The following is an 11,293-nucleotide window of genomic DNA, read 5'->3' as shown; positions in this document are numbered from 1 at the left end:
TCTTGCCCACTTGCACTGCTAGGAATTATCCTCAAGACCAAGTGTAGTAAAGTCAGAGTATAGTCGTCTTGTGCATATTGGCTTCTGAATCACAGAAGATCACGCTGCTTGAAACCTATGGCCCAGATTGGCGTGGGAAATGAAAGTGAATACAAACATTTCAAACTTTGCTGTCTCATGTTCTGTACATAATGGGAAGGTGCAGGAATATTTTGCCATGGTGAAAATCTTGAACTTCCTTGGTGTGCCATTTGCACATGGGAAACTATTGACTAATACTTAGATGGCTAGAGCAGGGGCCTAGGAGTCTCTGCTGCCAATTTGCTGAGACACCTAGGTCATCACTTAACCTCTGTCCCAGGCTTCCTCATCCTTTAAAATAGTAAGATAGCGATCTACCTCACTAGGTGGTTGAAGCTTACTGTCATAAAGTGCTATGAGATCATTGGCTGAATGGTATCTTAGCAGTTCAAAGTCTTAATGCCTGTTACTTACACTGCTCTGTATCCTTCAAATTCATGTGCGTAATGGGAGCACTGCCTTAGGAGATCATTAGTGTATTGCAGGAAGAGGTGATGGATCCGCCGGTGTACAAACTGAAGTACCTTCGCCCTCCCTCCTACCCCTCCCCCCCATTTTATAGTCCTATCTGCCTGGAAGATGGAGAGTAAATAAGTAGTCAGCACTTTGGAAATTCAGAAGTGTAACCTTCCTTGTTCTGTGAACAGGTGAGCACTTGGTTGTCAGCATTCATAAACAAGCTGAGAATACAAACTGAGCATTGTGTACTGGTGTCTGGTCTCTCCAGGGAGCCACTGTCAGAGGTGGATCACTGCGGGGAATAGCTGTTGTGGAGATGTTTAACTATTGAGTTTGCACAATTAAGTTCTTCACTTTAATCCCAATCAACATCTAGATGTGGGGCTACATCTCACTTTGGCTCTTAGTTTTAACTTCAAATTAAAACTAACATGAGTTTGTATGTACTTTTCAGGTGCAGGAGAGTCTGGTAAAAGCACCATTGTGAAGCAGATGAAGTAAGTAGAAGCCTAAATATTTAAATTGGTATAAATTGCATTTCTGTATTAGATGAAATAAGAAATCAACATTGTCGTCCTGATTTCGCTTGTGATTATGGCTTGTTTTTGTTTCAGGATCATCCATGAGGATGGCTATTCAGAGGAAGAATGCAAACAGTATAAAGTGGTTGTCTACAGCAATACTATTCAGTCTATCATTGCAATAATAAGAGCCATGGGAAGGCTAAAGATAGACTTTGGGGAAGTTGCCAGAGCAGTGAGTATTTCACTCATTTCCTTTAGCTTGCTTCTGTAATGTAGATCATGTTAATGAAGATCTGAAGTTCAGTCCATGGAACATGTGGTGGAAATATTTTTAAGCCACAAGATAGCAGTAGTGGAGTATATCTGATAATCTATAAAGTATTAGTAACACCCTGCATGGAGTATCTTATTGCAGATACAGAAAGGAGCCCTTGACAACTTTTTGAACTTATTTCTAATACAAAATACTTGGATTCAGCTCAGGTTACTACATTTTTAACAAAAGACTCTTATGGGTTAATTTAAAATATGTGGCCTCCTGCATCAGTGTTCAGTAGTATTTCAGAAAGTTATGCCCCTTTAAATTTTTAATCTAAATCAGATTCTAATGAGTTTTCACAACTTAAAAATGATTAAGAGCATCACAAAGATAACTCTGACTTTCTCCTTTCCAAATTATATGGTTTTCTCCTCCGTGATATCACTAAAATTTCCCCCCTCTGAGTCCCTCCTATCTAGCAAACTTGCTGGCATTTCTTCTCTGCTTTCTCCCCCCACAAAAGTCAAGAAAGAATGAGACCAAATGAAGGAAATCCCAGGAGACACTTGAAAAGGTGGCACAAATACAAAAGAGCAGGAAGTAAATAGTGTAATTGTGGGATAAAGCCCCCCAGGATGTCCCTGTCCACAAACACAAGCCTCTCTCCTTAGTCCAGTTGTGCTTTCAGCCTGGGCTAGCTGGCATGGCTGGGAGTGAGGTTAGAGCCCTGGTTCTGCTTTCACTATGGCTGGTATCCTGTCCATTTTGCAGGGGTGATCCAGGCTAAAGCACTCAAGTGCTGATAGTCCTCCAGTGCCTTCGTACAGTTCTCCTATGTGCCCAGAAGGACAGGCAGTTCCTCCCACAACTTACTGGGAAAGAATCCTAGAGCAGCTCAGTGTACTGCAGCCCATAGAACCCTGGGATATGCCCCCAGCTGTCCTAGTGAGACACAGAAGAGTGCTGGACCAGGGAAGGCTCTAACTCGGGTAGGGATTTGCAGTGTGGTTGCATAAACCCAGGCCTGATATTGATCAGTTGGACTAACTCTGCAGTGACATGCCCAGGTGCCAACTCTAAGGGTATTACCCTACAGGCTACCTTGGTTCTTCATTAACTCTATGCCCTGCAGCAGCATTCTAAGGACTGATTTCAGGAGAAAGTAAGTATCGGGAGCAGACCGGCTCTTCAAGTTGGGGGACTTGCTCGGAGAGTAAAAGGGCCTTGCAACATTACCCCTTAAATAGAACTGATACAAGTTGCATCATCACAGAAACCTCAAAGTAGGTCAGCCTATTTCTCAGTTGCAAATCTGGCTGATAATTTCCCTATTGAAAAGCGAGAGCCTATATTAAATTTTCTGACAAGTGTTTCATGTAATCCAATGCAAACAAACACTGGAATCCTGAGCGGTCCCTATCCTTCCTCCCTGTGAAATGTTCCCAATAAGAAATTGGAATTCCTTTCTTTTGACAGTCCTTAAGAGAGATGGCAATTCTTCAAAGCTCTAAAACCTTTAATCACCCAGTATTTGCTTTTGATGCTGGATTTTTCCCTGCTGGGGTATTATACAGTATGGCCTCTAATAAACAGTAAATTGTAGTTTTAGACAGGAAAAACTTTAATTCCTTCTGTAGCGTGTTGTACAGGACTGGTATTCTTTTGAAAGCCAGCAGCACTTCTGAGGAGATGTGCCATGCACAAGATGTAATGCTGAAGGTTCATATTGCCCCATGTACCTCATTAAAAACGTTAAACATTGCCTGTTAAGTTGGAACTATGATCCTCCTCTCAGAAGAGAGGGTTCACGGTGCTATGGGCATGCTGTATGCCACAGATGACCACCACCTCCCTCTGATTAACACATCCTGCTTGCCTGAAACCAGGTGCTCTTGGGCAGTTTGCCTCTTGCTCGGTCCATGTGTTTCTGGTTGAAGGAGGAATATTGATTTAACAGAGTGGGTAGACGGAAGGGGGAGGGGAATCTAGCTATGCCCGTCACGAACCTATCACTGGTGCCACTGCAAGCGTTTGTGGTGGTGAAGGCTCATTTTAGCTTGTAGTGGTGTTAAGTATGGAGTATGACTGAATCTTCCTTTCACCCTCTTCCTGCAGGACGATGCCCGTCAGTTGTTTGTGTTGGCTGGAAGTGCTGAGGAAGGAGTGATGACTCCTGAGCTAGCTGGAGTGATTAAACGATTATGGCGAGATGCTGGGGTCCAAGCCTGCTTCAGCAGATCAAGAGAGTATCAACTTAATGACTCGGCATCCTAGTAAGAGATCTTTACTGGCAGTGTTTTGTGTAGCAACCACACGACTTATGACTGTTGTGGGCACAGCAATGGGTACTTCCAGTGCCGAGGTGCTCCTCTAAAGGACAGTCAAAAAACACTTAATGGGGGTACAATTCACGCTTCAGGAAGTGTTTACCTAAGATGGGTAGATTGGCAGGATGGGATATGCTGGGACAGGAGGGGATTGGCTCTAAATACTTAGTCCTGCCTCAGGTCACCTAGTCCAGTCGCCTGCTCTGTTGAGAGCTCTTCCAGTCCTACATGTCGATGATTCTGTGGCTCCATGCTCTAGCTGATCAAAATAGATGTTGCAATGAAAAGGAAAGGGATCAACTGCCTCCATTATAGAATTTATTGCTGTCTTCCCCTTATCACATGAAAAACTTACTTGTATTTCTAATGTCATGAATAAATTAACTTTGTCAGTTTGCCTTCCCAGTGTAAAAGTAGCTTAGTCTGTTTGTAAACGCCAGTGTAGTGAGACAAGTTGTTGTAGCTTATCTGGAAGATGATTTGAGATCGCCTCAGTATTAATGTAAGGATTAGTATTTCCTGGAAACTAGACTCATAATTAAGCTACCAAATATGTAATGAACAGCGTTTAAATGTGAGGTCCTAAAACCAGTATAGGAAAATACATTTTCGTGCAGTTCTTCATTTTAGTAATTTTTACCTGGTTTCTTCTGGTGTTGTACCAGATGGGAAACAATTTCAGGCAAAAGGGGTAGTTCTATATTTTCGCCCATTCTGGCAGCCCTGATGCTTCCCATTATGAGAACCTGTTTTCGGTTGCTTACAACTTTGCCAAACTTTAACTGTTTGGGTTTAAGTTTTCCATGCTGGGTGTCTGGAATTTTGGTGACCTTTTCTTTGGAAAACTCTACTGCCCCCTTGCTTTTTGCAGGGATTTTAAAATTTGGCAGGGGTCTAGCCTTTGTGCCAGGGATGTGGCTTTTGCCAGCCCTGTGAAAATCCATTGAAAATCCACCAAATTATAAGCCTTTGAAAAATTGCAGTTTGCACATGCTCACTAGAGACTCCTTTCTGGCAGCCAAATTCCCTGAAGATTCTGTCCATGCTGAGTAGAAGTTTCCCTGCAGTTGCAGTTTTGGGCTGCTGGGGATCATGCTTTGGTCCTGTGAGCAGGGAGCCTCTCTCTGCTGTGCTCTCATTGACCTCCTCTTCAGGGCCAGTGTACCATGGAAGAAGCTGCCTGATTCAAAGGCTAGAGCTGGATTTGTGGGGTGGGATGTCAGGGAAGTAGGTTGGGACAAAGAAGTGGGGTGGATGTAGACTTGGAATTAGGGTGAAGGGAAAGACCTGATGAAAGCAAGGGAAGTGAGTCGGTATGTTCAGGTGGGGGTGGGGGAGACACTGAGATTGAGTCGCTGAGGGGGGTGGTGATTAGAAGTGACTGGAACTGAGAGGGAGGGGAAGAAGTGTGTGTTTTTTGGGGAGAGGGGGGAAAGGAGATGACACTGATCTGATGAGGAGCCAGGTTGCTGAGGTCAACTGGGATTGGCTGGGCAAAGAGAGCAGGACAAGGAGCTGGGAGGGTGATGACTGCTTTGAGAGTAGATGAGAAGTCTGGGTAGGGAGATTGCGGGGCGGGGGACAAATTGGCTGAGGAGCTGAGGTGTGGGGAGTAGTAGGATTGGCTGAGGTGGGGAAGAGACAGAACTAGAGGACAGGGCTGGGATGGGGTGGGAGGAGAGGAAATGAGCTGAAGAGTCTGTGCCCACTGGAGCACACTCCCCTCCTGAGTCTCACCATTCATCTGCTATCAGTAAATAGCTGGAAACCTTCTAAATGGCAGTGTCCCATTCTTCTCTAGGGCTGGTCGGATTAGCGGATGACAGTTTAGTCCAGCTATCAAGTGTCAGAAGTCTGTGTGGTGGATCTAATGGTTCCAACCCTGCCAATGACCTCTGTGGGTGTCAGTATGATCCCACATGATGGAATTTCTGTTCTTTCATTAAAAAAAAAAAAAAAACACACTAGGAAATTACACAGAAAAATTACAAGAAATGAATGCTAATGTTGCAAAGTTAATCACCCCAAAGTTGGGAAATGCTGGAATTAAGATTACCTGTGCAGTCTGAATCCAGCCTCATTGTGCATATGCATTATGGTGCAATCTAATTATGTGATCACATGGTATTTTCTACACTTCAGTCTCATTCAGTTTACAGGATCAATCTGTCCAGCAAAAGGTGGGTGTTGTCTGTAATGCCCTCTGCTTCAGTTGTTGCAGAAGTTGGAAGATGTGTAGTGAATGAGACAGGATTGCAGGAAGAGAAAGGATGGGCTCCTGGGTAAAGCAGTCGAATGCTGCCCTGGGGAACTGGATTGTATCCCCTGCTGTGTCAGAGTCCCTATGTGATGCTGGGCAAGTCACTTAACCCAGGCTTTTCAGAGGTGGTTGGTAATCGCACGTTCCTACCTTTCCATTTGTGCTGTTGTACTTCGTGTACAATGGACTTTGTATTGTGTAAAGGGCCATCGAAGCATCACCTTACCTGGTTGGGCGCCAGGCTATTTGCTGCCTCGGCTTCCCCTCACTCATGCACCTTACCTTCCTAGGAAGGACTCGCTGCCACATCAAATCATCTTTTTTTTCCAAGCAGTTTTATTCTTTATACAGAAACAAAAGCAGATCCTCCACCCAGCTCCCAGGGGCTTTCTACCTTGGTGCTGAAAGGAGAACACACCTTCCCTTTGTTCCCCCTGCTGCAGGGCGTACTTCAGGAACCCTTCCTCCCTCCTGCAGCTCCTCTCACCTGAGCTGGCCCAGCCCTATATAGGGATCTCCTGACCCCTTCCCAGCTGGGCCTGGTAGTTGAAGGGACATATTCAGTTTGACAAAACTAATTAAATAAAATCTGTCCTTCCCTTCATTGGGGGTGCTGAAAGTCATGTTGAGTTTGGTGCATCCATTTCTACTTTTACCTAGCCACAACAGCTCCCTAACTTCAGCTAACCACAGCAGGGAAGGCACAGCCTATTTCTGCATACAGGGAATTCAATCTCCTATCTCAATGCCTGGCTCATCAGAACTTTGTCATGGGGCTGTTTTCCCTGAATATTATCTTCAGTTCAGGAAGGACTGGCTCCCGAGGGCTGCATAGGAAGGGATGAATGGATATTCTTTGGTTGTGAGTAAGAAGAGCTATAACTAGACCAATATCTAGGACTTCTGTGAAGAAGAGCTTCTAGCCAGGCACTGAAAGATATTGTACCTCCCTGGTTCTCGTATCTTATGGGTGTTGGCCTTTTGGTACAGCCTTTCTAGAAAGCTTGTAGTTCAGTGGTCCCAAATACAGAACTATCTGAATACTGTCATGGGAATTTCATGCCCTCTTATACCCTCTCCTCAGTGTGGAGTCAGAAGGCAGTCTTCTGTGTTCTCTGCTTTTCCCTAGAGATATGTTAGTGACAACTCCTCCCTTAGCTCAAGTTGTGACTACTCAGTATCCTACAGCCTCGTCCATAATGAATGCTTTGTATGAAACTTTGAGCTTTTAGCTGTTTGTTTGGCCTTGTAACCGTTCTTCCCAGTAGTTAAAGGAAACATAACTGCATTGTTAGGAAAATACCACCCTGGTGCTCATGTGAACATGCGGAGGAGGTAGAGCCTATTGTAGCCACCAACTGAATCCTGTCCAACTCATTGACGTCGTCTGCCAAAACCTACCTGTCTCCTGAGCAGCTCTGTGAGAAATCAATGTTCTGCTTTGTACCGTGAGGTTCCTCCTGAATTTTGGATTCGGAGTAACCTGAAGCTGCCAGATTTTATTTGATTTCAAGTTGGAGCTATAAATCTCTGGACATGTGAGCATTGGGGAGCAGCCCCAAAACTAGTATGGGTTCTCCTGGGAAACCTCAATGGTGAGCCAAGTCCTGGGCTTAATTATGAAAATTTCACCCCCTCTGTAGCTGAAATCTTAATTTTAGGACGTCCAGTTTTACAGGGGATAGTTGAAGCATGAAAACAAGCTTCCTCCGAAGAGAGGATGTGGGGTAGGGAGCAAATGTTTGTGTCAAAAATAGTGAAGAAATTATCTAACAAGGTGCGGGAAAACCTTGGGCGCTCACCCAGGGAGGGAATGTTGTTAAACCAGGTAGGATATAGAAAGACTCTCATATTGGGATAAACACATCTGTTCTTTGAATGGTAGATAAATTTGTCTGGTCTTAGTTTGTCTTAACTTTTACCCACATAGTAGTGGGAAAACTGGATTATTAATATTAAGTCTCCTAGTGTGGTCTCTGCATCATTCTCTTGTCCCCCACTTTCTCTTCTTGCATTTCTACTTTTTTTTTTTTTCAGGCTGACAGCTTTTACATGGTGTGCTATACAGAAGCCATGCGCACACAGATCTAGTTGCAGGTTGTAACTGACTAGGATTCTGCAGCTTTCCTCTGTAGAAAGCACTTCTTTGCAGGACAGTGCTGCATGGGTGTGGCTGCAGCCACTTCCCACACAGAGCAAACCACATCTGTCAAGTCATGGGCAGCTGATGCCAGATAAGGAAGTGCGATGAGGGAGCTTTTGTTTGTCGCTACATGCGTAAGGGGAAAACTGAAGAGCGAAGGCTTACTTCCTGGTGTCAGGAGGGTCCTTTTGATGCTGCCAGTGTTCTGATCATTTTAAAATGCATTTCTGCCGACCAGGGAGGTTCAGATGAGTATTGGCCTGTAGCATTGTTCATTTCCACCTTTTTCGAATGACTTGGTTAAGATCTTTCATGGACTCTTAATGTAGTATTTTGTAGATTCTCTCCCCAATCAGTTGGACCAGGTTTGTCTGATCATTGTAAGTCACACTTCAAACACTAATGGAAACAAGGTGCTTACTGGACTAAAGTAGCTTTGTGTTGTAAGCATACATGTGGGATTTCTCAATTCATTTGGTGGTAGATATTGACTGAAGTTATTTAACTCCTCCATCTGCTGTAGAAAGAGCTAATGAGAGAACGAAACCAGTTTTACTTCCAATAGGTCTTGTGCTAAAACCTGACAATGTAGTGAGTAGATTACAAGTGTGCTAATTGAGGAAGCAGAGCATCTGTTTAAATAATTTACTAGTTAGTCATATGCTTGTTATCAGAGCCAAGCTGTTACGGTGCCAGCTCTTGAGGTAGCACTTGCATTCTTCTACCAACAGGACACAGCTTGTTTAAAGTTTAATACTTATTGCCAGTGCTGTTACTTAATTCACTTGGCTCTGCTGTCTGGTTTGTGTAACTGCTTTTCCATTTCTGCTTTGCTGTTAAATTGGCTGCGTTCTGGTGTGTGTGATTAGCAGTTACATTTTCCTGTGGTGTTAGGCTAATCTGGACTAGAAATTCCCAAGATCTCTATTTCCCAGCAGAAATACACTTTAATCACAAGTCTGTTAAAGGTAACACTACCTACACCAAATGCAGTTATATAGTTTTTCTAAAACCTCATTAAAAATATGCCAGGGCACAGAATAGGGTATCTTGTAGACGGCTGAGAAGTTTACTCTTTGAACTAGTTGGCAACTTGTCTGTTTATGCTACTGAGTGGAAAGAAGGACGGTGTAGAACCAAACTGTGACAAATTATCCAATGGGGGGAAGAGGGAGGGTCTAGCCAGAAAATTTATCTACCAATAGTCCAAGACCTGGCAGGGCTAGAAGTGGGGGCAAAGGCTAAAGCCTGCTAGTTCAAAACCCACAGTTATAGATTACTCTGAGGTTGCCAAAGATAGAGGAGCTTGTGGTTAACACCTTCTCTGAAATGGATGAAAGGCAGGAGCAGGATTTGTGGGTCCAGACTTGAAGAGATGCACCCATTACATGCCTTGGAGCTCTAAAGGGGATGTTTGTATGAAGCTGGGAGTTGAAGGTGGTCTCAGTAGATACGCTGCTGCAGAGTGGCTGTGATGCTGCAGAGAGGAAAGGATTCCGCCCAGCAGCCTCTGGGGAGCTCCAGTGCATAGCCCAGCTATATGAGCGGGTTGCTTGAGCAAAGAGTTGGGCCTTTGGCAGTTCCGAATTCTGGACTCAGAGGGCCTGGAGGCACAGGAAGGCAGAAGTGCATCAGGTCACAAGTATTTTTGCCCCATAATAGCTAGAGATTGAGAGGTTGTTCTCCAGACATTTACTGTTTTGCCACATTCTGCCTTTTACCCTTTACAATGAGCAGAAAACTGGGCTTTATTCACTTCTCTTCTGGTATGTTAGTGTTAGTCTTTGGAGGCCTCCAGGTGAATTTCTTTAGCAAAAGGTATTAATTACAGTGGGAATTTTGTGATCATTGTTTCTGCACTCTGTCTTCCACACTCTTATTCTATACCCCATCTTGAGCTTATGTCTAGCTGAGCACCATCTGTTACTGACTGATGCTATGTTAGCCTGGATAGTAAACAGCTATAGGAAACCCTAGAATAGAGGTGTGTGTTGGAGGTCTGGGCTGTGCTAACAGAACTAATGCACTTCACCATGACTTTCTTCTGCAGTTTATAAAAGATTCATAGGAAGGAAGCAGACTAAAAAAAGCATGTCTTGGATTGTCTCTTTGGTTTAGTTACCTAAATGACTTGGATAGAATATCCCAGCAGACCTACATTCCAACTCAGCAAGACGTTCTGCGGACCAGAGTGAAGACTACAGGCATTGTGGAAACTCACTTCACCTTCAAGGACCTGTACTTCAAGTGAGTATGGTGCAGGCTACTGCAGGATGTCATTCCTCCCTGCAGATTGCATTGCTTTCTTCTGCTGAGTGCACTGGTGCTTGCTTTCTTCTGCTGAGTGCACTGGTGCTTGGTGATGGTTGGTATCCAATTTTCCCTTATTGTGGAGCCTTGTTCTCATTCAGCACTTTAAGTAAATTGTGACTAGATCCCCTTTGTTGTTGATTACTCTGTTCTTACTGGAGTTGCTCACTTGGGGGACTGCTGACTTTTTATTTACATTCTTTTGTTCTTTTCAGCTGCTTTTCTGTTGGAATCGCAAACACAGGTACTGAATGCTTGTTTACAGGATCAAAAACTACTAAAAGGACACTGTTGGCTACTGGTTTTAGTTTGCATTTAACCCCTTCATTTGATAAGATAAGAGCCCTTCCCTATAGCCTTGGTCTCCTGTCATTTGCAGTGCATTGTTTTCCTGTGTTTCTAAGGGAGCTGAAATTAATTTGGCTCTGACTGGCCTGCATGGCATTGTTAGCAAAACTCGAGATATAATAGTGCTGACTAACCCTTCTGCAAAGCAGCAGGGGGCATGCATAAGTGTTGGCAAAAATGGCTGCCTTTATTGTGCAAGAGTGCAGGGGCAGGGACTTGCCGTCTATTGTAATACAAGTAAAACCTTTTGAAGTGGCACAGATACTGAGCCTAACCTTGACAGTGTCCCTTTAAGTATGATGAATCAGAGTTCCTTCTTTATCCTCCATACCAGCTGTTGTAGGGGGGGGAAAGGGTAGAGTTAGCCCAGGCTTCCCCAGCTTCCTATTTACTCTTCTAGCTAACCCTTGCTTTGGATTCTGAGCGTGTTCATTGACACACAAGCTAGAATTCTAAGTGGTAGACATTAGTGCTGTGTAACATTGTCCTAGGAAACTGGTGTTTGTATTATGGACCAGGTTCTTCCCTGTCTGGAATGCTGTTGTCAAGTTTTAGTTACATAAGGTCTTTAAATAAGCATTA

At 44.0% G+C, this 11,293-nt stretch overlaps 1 protein-coding gene across 1 annotated transcript in view; it reads left to right on the top strand.

The window, feature by feature from the left end:
• GNAI3 (G protein subunit alpha i3) overlaps positions 1-11,293 on the top strand; it is a 35,555-nt gene that overhangs the window by 18,875 nt on the left and 5,387 nt on the right. The window contains exons 2-5 of the mRNA XM_005311003.5: positions 995-1,037; positions 1,155-1,296; positions 3,439-3,596; positions 10,172-10,300. Of these exons, the coding sequence (XP_005311060.1) occupies positions 995-1,037; positions 1,155-1,296; positions 3,439-3,596; positions 10,172-10,300 (472 nt within the window). The remainder of the gene's footprint in view (positions 1-994; positions 1,038-1,154; positions 1,297-3,438; positions 3,597-10,171; positions 10,301-11,293) is intronic.

The sequence above is a fragment of the Chrysemys picta genome, chromosome 4, assembly GCF_011386835.1.
Source record: "Chrysemys picta bellii isolate R12L10 chromosome 4, ASM1138683v2, whole genome shotgun sequence".
Lineage (NCBI taxonomy): Eukaryota > Metazoa > Chordata > Testudines > Emydidae > Chrysemys > Chrysemys picta.
The sequence above is the reverse complement of the archived record's forward strand: the minus strand, read 5'-3'. Positions and strand labels throughout refer to the sequence as shown.